This window comes from Fistularia commersonii, chromosome 14 (assembly GCF_037954325.1).
Source record: "Fistularia commersonii isolate RoL2024-O1a breed Wild chromosome 14, RoL_Fcom_v1.0, whole genome shotgun sequence".
In the NCBI taxonomy this organism is placed as follows: Eukaryota; Metazoa; Chordata; class Actinopteri; order Syngnathiformes; family Fistulariidae; genus Fistularia; species Fistularia commersonii.
In genome coordinates this window covers 4,615,001-4,626,162 of record NC_141297.1, presented here as the reverse complement: position 1 = coordinate 4,626,162, position 11,162 = coordinate 4,615,001, and the positions used below count along the sequence as shown (strand labels likewise).

General features: G+C 44.6%; 1 protein-coding gene across 1 annotated transcript in view; it reads right to left on the bottom strand.

Moving 5' to 3' along the window:
• Positions 1-2,432: 2,432 nt before the first annotated feature.
• Positions 2,433-11,162, bottom strand: part of LOC147226992 (delta-type opioid receptor-like) — a 45,662-nt gene continuing 36,932 nt past the window's right edge. Inside the window, exon 6 of the mRNA XM_086159118.1 lies at positions 2,433-3,039. Coding sequence (XP_086015244.1) covers positions 2,492-3,039 — 548 coding nt within the window. The 3' untranslated portion in view covers positions 2,433-2,491. The remainder of the gene's footprint in view (positions 3,040-11,162) is intronic.

The window sequence follows — 11,162 nt, the reverse complement described above, 5'->3', positions numbered from 1 at the left end:
TCAAATTAAGATAGAAAAAAAATCATTTATATATGGTGAGGAAACATTTGCATTTACTAACAAAGCTTATTTTTAAAAAAGCAACTTTTTAACTTCTACCTTTTGGAAGGTTTTTCCTTAAAATTGAAAGAGTCACAATTGGGTTGGAAAGGGCATCAGGTCCTATTATTATTTTTATTATTCTCATTATTTTTGTTTTTATAATTATTATTGATAAAAATATTATCAATCTCATTAGAAACTCATGATGACTTCTCCTTTGTTCGTCCATATTTTTTTCCCGCTTATCGGCACTCGAAACTAAAATTCACAACATCTAATTAGTCAACTTGGTTTATTTAGTTAGTTAGTTGTTCATTAAATGATTTGCAGTCAGTTGAATGACAGCTCATGGGTTGAGCCTCACTTACAGGCAGCCTGTTGTAACATGGCTCGAGTCTCAGAGAACATCGGGCGGAGATGCTCCGAAAAACATCTTTTTTTTTTTTTGTTTGTTTATGTTGCTCACTCAGGTCCCTGTGGACCCCCTTCACCAAATCCCCTCCGAAATCCAACTGTAGAAAAATAAAAAAAATCACAAAAACCTAACCGAGTGCAGGATTTCTCGGAACACCAAAAAAAAAAAAATTAAATAAAAAATAAAAAATATACATATATGTTATATATAGGTTTTTTTTTTGTATACGTGTATTGGAAAATTACATTCACATGAACCCAGCAGGTCCTGAGATACTGCTGATAATTGATACATGTCAGGAGTAGCACATGGCACAGTGGCCTCCCATCCATTCACTAACTATCGTTGGGTACTAGACGACCGACATCTGGTCCGCAGTGTCAAACACAGACGCATTCATGTCCGTTTTAGTCTCGTTTCAACATACTAAGGCCCGTTAGCTCTTTCCCATCTAGCGTTTCTCCAAGAACCTCCACGTTCAAATGAAGAAGTTCATCGTCAACTAAACACCAAATCGGTCCCTTATGCAAATTTAGCCTTTTTTTGTAAAGGAGAAAGACAGTGATACATCAGATTTGTGTTAGCATGTCTGCTAGCTCTGCGTTCGTCTCAAGCTTCTTTGGGTTGACTGCTTTTCACGATTAATCCCAAAAAAACAGAAACTCTTACCAATGATAACGTCCAGGGTCTACCGGTTCCCAGAGATTTAAGATGGAGTAGGAATAACCTTGTTCAGCCATTGGTGTTACGATTAAAGAAATAGACAAATATATTTGAATGGAAGTTCCAATGGAGATTTTGGATCATCTGGTTGCCAAGTTCGGGCGACACACTACAATCTCCGTTAGTCAACACTCCACCACGGAGCAACACTGATATATTGTTACATGTTGAATAAAGAAGCAGCGATGTGTTCGAGAGCTGCGTCCGGGGAAAACCAGGGAGTCTCCCGCTGTGGCTTGCTAAGCTTCAGGGATTCGCAGCTACGCTAGTCAGTTAGCCCACAGGTTAAGCATTCGCCTATGTTGGACTCCAGTGGAGGCAAATAATTGAGGATTGCCGATCTGCAACCCCTTTCCTCTGGGTGTTTGAGGTTTAAACAGGGCACTGCAGAGCTTTTCAGCGCTGCAGCCCATGAAACATGGACCTTTGCACTAATGACTTGAGTTTCTTTGTCTATTAATGTAGCGTTGGCATCCCTTTGTGTTCTTTTACGTCCAAGCCATGACCTTATACAAAAACGAACTGAAACGGTTTGTTTCCTTACGTCAGACAAGTGAATGAATGAAAGCCATCCTGGAATCAGGTACTGGACCTGCCGTGTCCATTTCTGCAGCTCGAGTTTCATGACAAAACATCTTTCCAGCGGCAGGAAGAATTGAAGATTAAATAAACCAGCTTTCGTGGGCATATCGATTGAGCCGGGGTGTTGGACCCTCCGCCTCCGAACCGCTCAGGACAGATGTCTTCGGGCCGCATAATGACAGAATAAACAGTGAGACAAAGATTGATCCTCTGGTCATGGAAAGCTTTACACCTTCTTGGCAAAAGTGAAACGGCTGCTTCTTTACATCCGTTGTCTTACGAGCCTCCGACCTCCTCTGGCCCAGAACTTGTGGAGCCCGACGTCTTTGGGGAAGGGGTGCAAAGATTTCTGTTCATCAGGCTCTAAGTGCTGCCATAGTTGATCTAGTTGCCAATCTCAGTTTGGATCCTTCTCTCCAGCTCCGGGGGTTTCGAGCAATGGGATCGGTTGTGGTTTTCGCAACTTTGCAGCATGTTCCGTCCAAACAATCACCCGACGGAGTCTTGCGTTCTCGAGCGTCGGCCTGTTCCTCAAATCCTCTTCCCGTCGATCCCGTCCTCCTCGCCCCCTTCCCCCCCACCCCACGCTAGTCTTCTAGTTTGGGGGCGGGGGGGCTCGCGCCGCTAGAGTGCAGTAATCTGCGTCAACTCTGTGTTAGAGTTCCCTTTCCCCTGGTTCTCTCCCCTCTGCGGGGGGTCCACCCCCACCAGGGGGAGCTCCACGCCTAGTCATGCGGGATTAGGCGTCCCTCCACCTGGACCCCCGCCGTCACCCGCCTTGCAGCTGTATGCCGCCGCCACCTCCCTGGCGATGCTCCTCATCCGGCCAGACTGCTGGGTGTCGAGGCGGAAGGGCGACGGGTGGCAGAACTCCCGGAAACAGCGCTTGAAGTTCTCGTCCAGGAAGGCATACAGGACGGGGTTGAGGCTGCTGTTGACGTAGCCTAGCGCGATGCAGAAGTGCATCAGCACCAGCGTGAACATGCTGCTGAGGTTGAAGCCCAGAAATTGAGCCAGGACCATGATCTGGATGGGGGTCCAGCAGACCACGAACACGGCCACCACCACCAGCACCATCCTGGTGATGCGGCGCAAGTTGCGATCCTTTTCCTTGGAGCCGGACAGGATGCGGACGCTGCGCAGCCGCTTCACCATCAGACTGTAGCAGATACTGATGATGGCCACGGGGATGAGGAAGGAGAAGAGGAAGACGCAGGTGCCGAAGACGGGATCCCAGTGGGTCCTGGGTTCGGGCAGACCGACGATGCACTCCACACCTGGACGCAAAAAGAAGGCGGAGCCAACAAAACAAAGGCGTAAAATAGGAGTCTCCTCCGACGTTATGATACTATCAACCATTTTGCTCGCTTCCTGTCGACGCCCTTTCAAAATAAGTGACAATTAGACAAGTTGAGTCCATAACGGGCTGTTAGCTCGACTCAACCACCATCTTCTGCGTCCATTTGCAGATTCAGCCATTGGATTGTATGTATTTATGTTACCTCCGGACCTCCTATATTTCGAATTAAAAAAAAAAAAAAAAAAAGTAGCGTTTTTGTTAAATCATTAAATATATATATTTTTATTTTCAGAAAGATATCTACATCAACAGGGATGACCTGATAAATACATACATACATACATACATAAATGAATAAATAAATAAATCTGTGTTTTGATGAGAACCAAGACGCCAGAGCCCAAAGGTTCAGTGTGCCCTCTGATTTTCCTGCGCCTCAACAAAACAAGGAGCGGTACTAGCATTAATAAACAGCATAGAAAAGAAGCGTCTGCTCAGTTTCGACAGAATTATTTACGCATCATGCAAATCAGTCGGAGCCCTTTGTTGTAAATTACAGAGAATAATCTGCATACAAAATGCCCATGAATTCAAAATGCGCAGGGGGATTAAGTGGCGGCGGTGACATGAGGTGACAGCTCGAGTTTTATGTTCCATTTTTGGAACTAAGCTTGTCAATATTTTTGCATATTCATAGGTGTTGAAATATACATTTACAGATGAGGGATCGTATCTTATCTTATCGTATCTTATCGTATCTTATCTTATCTTATCTTATCTTATCTTATCTTATCTTATCTTATCTTATCTTATCTTATCACTGTCACTTTCAGCACAATCTTTTTTTAAAATGCGTCACGTTATTAGGTGACTTAATGGAAGTCCTTAACCCATCAATCAAATTGTGAACCCTTCAAGGTGTTTTAAACATTCAAAGCTGGGATGAAAGAAGTACTTCGGCAAAAAATTGGGAGAAATCAATGAAGCTGATTCAGACACTTTTTCAAGGTATTACTATTTTTCAGCGTAGCGGCAACTATACTGAGAGGAGAAGTGAGCCCTAAATGAGTGATAGTAATGTTCAGCCCTAGAAAGAGTACTACAGATGTAGTATTGGCTTTAAGAATGGTGGTAGAGGAGTACAGAAAAGGTCAGAGGGAGCTGCATTGGCCTTTGTGGACCAAGAAAGGCCATTCAACAGGGTGCCAAGAGAGGAACTATGGTGTTGTATGAGGAAGTTTTGAGTGATAGATAGATGTGTTAGACTGGTGCAGGAGATGTATGCTCTCTGTGGGACAGTGGTGAAGTGTGATGTAGGTGTGACAAAGAAGTACAAGGTGGAGGTGGAACTGCATCAGGGATCAGCTCTGAGTCCCTTCTTGTTTGCAGTGATGATGGACACGCTGACAGATGAGGTTAGACAGGAATCTCCGTGGACCATGATGTTTGCAGATGACATTGTGATCTGTAGTGAGAGCAGGGAACAGGTTGAGGAAAATCTAGAGAGGTGGAAGGGACGACCTTGAAAGGAGAGGAAGGAAGGTTAGTCACAGCAAGACAGAACACATGTGTGTGAATCAGAGGGACCCAAGTGGAACTGTGAGGCTACAAGGAGTGGAGATCAAGACGGCGAAGGACCTTAAGTACTTGGGGTCAACAGTCCAGGGTAATGGAGAGGGTGAAAAAGAGGTCAAGCATGTGTGATATTAAGTGTAGGGGGTGAGACAAGCTATGCTGTTTGGTTTGGAGACACTGGCAATGAGGAAAAGACAAGAATCAGAGCTGGAGGTAGCAGAGATGAAGATGGTGAGGACTACAGAGGGACAGCAGAGGGATGCTTGGGTCAAGTTCAGAGGAGGGATAGTAAATATTTTGGTAGAAGGATGCTGGGATCGGAGCTGCCAAGCAAGAGGCTACAAGAAGATGAGAGATAAGATTTATGGACGTAGCAAGAGAGGACGTGAGTTGGTGTGAGAGAAAAAGATACAGAGAAAAGGGTTAGATGGAGGAGGTTGATTCATTGTGGCGACCCCTGAAGGGAAAAGCAGCTACTTTCTGTTTTTTTTTTACTTTCCTATTCCTTTCTAAATTCATTTATTTATCTATTTTACTAATTCCATTTTCAGGTTTTCACCCAAGAGCGTCGACCTATAACATTTATATACGCTGCACGAGTTGGAGCCATCAAACACACACACAGATCCACCAATACGTCCACCCACACACACACACACACACACACACCACATACACATGATACAACCAAATGCACAAACAAAGCAAACAAACAGAAATGGGGAGCTGAAAGAAAAAGGCCATCTATTATTCCATTTGGTGGGAGCTTTTATCCGAGGCACATTATTTATAATGTGTGGGTGTTGTGCCCCTTACCTGCGACGTGCGCACACACACACACACACACACACACACACACACACACACCACCAGTCACAGCACAGTAAACGTCCGGGTGTCTAAATGCTAAACCGAAGGGAAGTTGCTGCATCTGATATGAACTATAATTTGCTGCCGTCGTCTGTAATGAAGCAGGTTTCTCACTCGAGATTTGTAATAATGCGGGAAAAAATAAAATAGAATAAAAAACATCTCAGATATCGGCTGTTCTTTCATCCCACATCCTCATCCAACTGCTCAGACAGAAATAAATAACTATTATTTTCATTTAAGTTTTTCCCCACTTCCTGAAACTGCCGATTTCATCTTATTTTGAAAGATCGCTTCCTCGAATATCACATCGAGGGGTCGCTCCTTTCTCAAAAAGATTCCCTGAAATGTACGAGAAATAAAATGAAACGTAATTTGAAGGATATATTTATTTGCGTGAAAATTGGATTTTAAATTAAATGGCATGAAAAGAACAGCTGTTGGTTCTTCCGCCTCGCAGCAAGAATGTCCCTGGTTGGGGAGTCTTTCTGTGCGGAGTCTCAATGTTCTCCCACGACCCTGAATGCAGGATAAGCGCTATAGATAATGAATGAATGAAGGAATGATGAATATTTCAATTTGATTTCAATGATACCGTCATTCCCCGCCTTCCCTCCTGGATTGACGTTCCATCGGTGGAAGCGTGACCAGGTCAAACGTTTTGGCCGCGTCGCCGCTCCCCCTTCCTCACCAGGAAACCGCCTCCTCCTCTCTATTTGTCAGAAAGCAACTGACATTTTCTGACAGCTCTCCTCGCCCGGCACTTCCATTTATCCTTCGCGCGCCCCCCTGCTTGCTCGCCGTCCCCGACGGGCTGATAGGAGCTTGTCAGTCCATTGATTTACGAGGCGGCGCCGGCACTTCGGCGGGGGGCAGAGGCGGCGGACACAAGTGGTCGGTACCACGTGTCGGTCCTTCCTGGTTTTATCGTCCGCAGACAATTGTTACCTTCGGTGGTAGGTCTGAAACTTTGCTGTTTTCAGGTACGTTATTGATCGGGAGCTCGGTGTTCACACTTGAAACTAATAAACAATGCTGCCGTTTCATGCTAATGTCGATGAAAGGGCGGCAACAAGATAATTCGGCGGGAGGAGGGGTTTAATCTGAACTGGACGCCTGTCGATCACAACGTCACCTGTCAATCACTTTGCCGAATATAGAGACATCAAAACAATTTACGATGGGAGGAAGACAGAGAACATAAGAGAGAACCATGGAGGGAGAACATGGGGACTGCAGAAAAGAAAACTCTGTCAACTGATGTTATATACCGTTATTTCCGGACGATGAGCCGCGACTTTTTTCACGTAAACAACGATGCAGCTAATATATGGACTTTTTTGGGTGGGGGGACGCTAATGAGCTTCATGCCACTAAAACGTTTATCCTCGTCATCTCGGACCGATGAAATGACCGGGAAATTCTGAGTCCGTTAAACTCCGACACCGAAGAAGACGACTTTGACGGTTTTAGCGCGCAGGAGGAAGCCCGGGATAGCGATCGGCTAACCGGTGCGGCTTATAATGAGGTGCGCTCAATAGTCCAGAAATTACGGTATACCTGTATGAGGGTGAAAGAGAAACAGTACTACAAGTATACATGAATGTATTCACACACACACACACATACACACACACGCACACACTTTCATGCAGTGAAATTGCTCCTCGACACCTTGGACCCGCAGTGTTTGTACAGCAGAGCACCAGCGTTTCCCAGAGGGATTTCAGAGGTTGTCGCTCTAAAATATGTCTCGCCAGGCTTTAACACTAATGGACGACTTTTCCTCCGCTGCCTCCCCTGGCTCCGCCCCCGACCCCGCCTCTTCCCGTCACCGCGGGGACGATGAATGTCAGGAGGAAATAGCCGATTCACCTCATTCGCCCTTGCCTGCGACCAAGTCAAGTTTATGGCGGGTGGAGTGATTGGAGCGATTTCTTCTCTTCGGTGGAATCCAGGATCGCCGCCTTTCCATACTTGGACTGATTGATTGATTCACCTCAGAACGACCAATCCAGACTGACACTCAGCGGAGGGGGCGGGGTTTAACCCGCACGTTAAGCTGTCAATCACAGGACCACGGGTAGAGTTATTCACCCTCTCATTCCCACCTATGGACAGATTGAGATTCTCCAGTGACTGTTTTTGGACGTTGGGAAGAAGACGGAGAACATAGAGAGAAACCCAGGTGGAGGAACATGAAGAGACGAAGGGAACCCAGGCACGAGAACAAGGAGAGAATCTAGTTGGGAGAACATGGAAAGCGGAGCCCGGGAAGGAGAACATGGAGATTCCAGGATCGAGAACCCGGTCGATGGATATCATTATACCAATGTTACATAAAAAGTTACTATAGTAGCGATTTATTGATATTATTGATCATCAGATTATTGGATTTGCCCTGATCACAGGGGTTCGGACTGGCAATATTCACACCGTCAGTCAAGAATTCTACTGGCTTTTTGTTCTTGTCATGAACTTGGTGTGTTTGGACAGAAGACGGAGGACATGAAGAGAACCCAGGCAGGAGAACCTGGAAACTCAACAACCCACCAGCACCTCACGATGAACATTCAAAAAATGTTCTAAATGTTCACCCCCCCCCCCAAAAAAAATCTGTCCAATTAAACACCACTATGATGTAATTATGAGGTTTGACCAATCAGAGAGTAGGGGAGGACACTGCAGACTCCAACAAAGATCCGCTGTGGTGACCTCGCCTGGCCCAGGTGGACCCGCAGGAACCCTTCTGGACCGGCGTCTTCGAGAAGTAAAGCGGAACGGGGCGACCGGGACGACTGACGTGACCTGTTCCAATCTTCTCTTCTTCACCTTCTCCTCCCTCCCTCCGCCATATTTCATCCTTCTATGGCTTCCATTTCACACCTAATGGTTCCCTTTTATCACTTCTTCTCTCCTCCGCTGGCCCTCCCCCCCCCTTCCCGACCCGAATCGTGTCTATTTTCGACGACCAGTTGCAGCTTTCTCATCTTTTTCTTCTCGACCCGTCATTTTCCCCCCCGGCTCACCTCAGGCCTGATGTTTTCCTGTCTTTCCCGTCCTTCGCCTCCCACTTTGTTTGACTTTTCTTTGCCGGTTTTCCCTCTATTTTCTATCTTGGGAGCCAATTAACTCGCACACGTCCCAGGTCTGTCGCCCCGGCGACGGGCTGAGGATCCCTGAAACATCAGCCCAATCTTCAACAGAGCAGTCGTCGGAAACAAACGGGGCTTTTCGGTTGACGATTTTGGACGTCGGAGCGAAAAGCCAGAGAGGAGAACACGACTTGGGGAGGGGGTTTGTTTCTAAAGTCTTATCAAAATACATCTCAAAACAAAAAGAAAAATGTGAATGCTCAAAGTTGGTCAAAACAAGAACCGGGACCAGAGAAATTAGCGTTCCTGCTGCAGGTCTGGGTTCAGAGCCCAACATTCAAAGGGGAATCTGTAATCCCGACTGGCTTATTCTCGAGGGCCGGTGGAAAGATGGGACGAGAAGCCATAATCCCGGCATCCTTTTCACGGCGGCGTTGGGCCGCCTCCTCCGTCCAGCCTTTCATTAAGCCTCACTCAGCTCTTCCTCCCTCCTTCCTCCCAGCTTAATCTCACGGGTTTTGTGTCCAAATAATAGCGCTGATTGGATCCCGCCGCCCTCCCGACCCGGACATTGTTACCCCGGTGTGTCTGGACGCCACCTCTGAAATGAGGCGGCGGGAGGCGTAAGTCTGAAGCAGCGGGGCTTTGAGTCTGGCTTCGGCCGACTGTTTGCGCGTGAACGAAATGTCAGGTGCCACGTTAGCTTAGCTGCTAATGGCCGCCACCCGCCGCACCCCGACTGCCGACACCTGATTAACAACCAGGCCACGCGAGTCTCGTAGACTTGTATGCCTTGTATTACGCATTTTCTCAAAACAAGCAAAGGATTTTTTTTCCTATTCCATTTCCACATCTGCACGTCAGATTTGTTTTAAACTAGTTTATTCTTTAACTCATGGAAGAAGGTTATGTTGTATTTTCATGAAGGTTTTCCTCACTAAACATGAATTTAAAAGATTATTTTAAAGGTAATTCCAGCCCCAGGGGCAAACAGTGCTCTGCTTTTAAAAAATACAAAAAGATGAAAATTATTGTGGATAAAATAAAATAAAATAAAATAAAATAAAATAAAATAAAATAAAATAAAATAAAATAAAAATCTTCTAAAAATACTTCACAAACAAAAACAAAGATAAATACATTTTATTTCCAAGAACTTTGCCTCAAGTCAATCAAGGATCTGACTGTAGTCAGCAGAAGGGAAGGGAGTCTCATAAGGCCAATTAATAGCGACCGCCGTCCAGAGATGAAAATAAATAATAATATTCAAGATGGAGCGTTTAGGGAATCGGCTGTTAGAGGAACCTATTTTTCAAAAAAACATGTATTGTTTGGATTGTTTTATGTTTCAGACCCCCACCCACCAATCCACACACACACAAACACACACACACACACAACCCGAACATCCAGAAATATTCTCGATGTTCCCCTGGTTAAACCTTAGAGGAACGTCCCAATGTTCCAGAGACAATTCCATGAAAAAAAGACTATACATAAAAAAAAAATATATATATATACATATTAATGTATACACACACAAAATATTCAACATATTTAATATATATATATATATATATATATATATCCACAAACACACACAGCTGCCTATATATACGTATATATGTATATATATATACACCCACACATAGGAATGATATGTATTATCATGTATATAAAAAGTATTATATAATTTTATATATAGATATGTAAAATATATATTTCATTGTAATTAATTTTTCTAGAATTGAAATGAAAATCAGTGAAAATTACGGAAAAATTTAAACACATATAAATAACAGTACCTCATAAATGACCAGCATAAATTAAGTAGAATAACGACAAAATAAACAACAAAAATTGTAATAATAATAGCAACTGTAATAATAACAATGAAGAATCACTTAAAAATAAGCAAATATGTAGCCAAAATATCAACACAGAATATGTATTTTAATATTGATAACTGTTCATATTTAAATCCTATATAAAAGAATTAAATCACTTCAAGAAATATTGATATTTTCTCCTCTGCCTACCACCTTTCATCCATTTGTCCAAAATTTTTGGTTTTATTTTTATTAATTTTCACAACAGATGTCTCGCTCATTCACCAGCTGAGACCGGAGCAGAGGAAGGACACAAAGAGGAGGAGGAAGAGGAGGAGGACCAGGAGAAAAATAATCTGCAGCTGAGTGAAGTGGACTAATAAAAATGATTATGGGATTGAACGGTGGCTGCAGGCCGAGACGGGGTCGATATCCAGGCAGCAGGACCTTCCACCTCCTCCTCCTCGCCTCCAGAACACGGGCTGGCATCGTGTTCGCCTCTGGGCAGGTGGGGAACCGGGGCACTCAGCATTGTTTATGGTTTTAAAAATAAAACCGTAAACCGATTAAGCTCCGCAATCGACAGCTACTCCGGACTTTCAATCTTTTCAATCTGACTCAGAGTCAAGGAGGCGGAGTCTTGCGGGACTGGTCAATCACACGACCACGTCCAATCATACTCTCTCACTTACGCCTACGGACCAATCACAGCCTTCCAGATAACCTGCTCA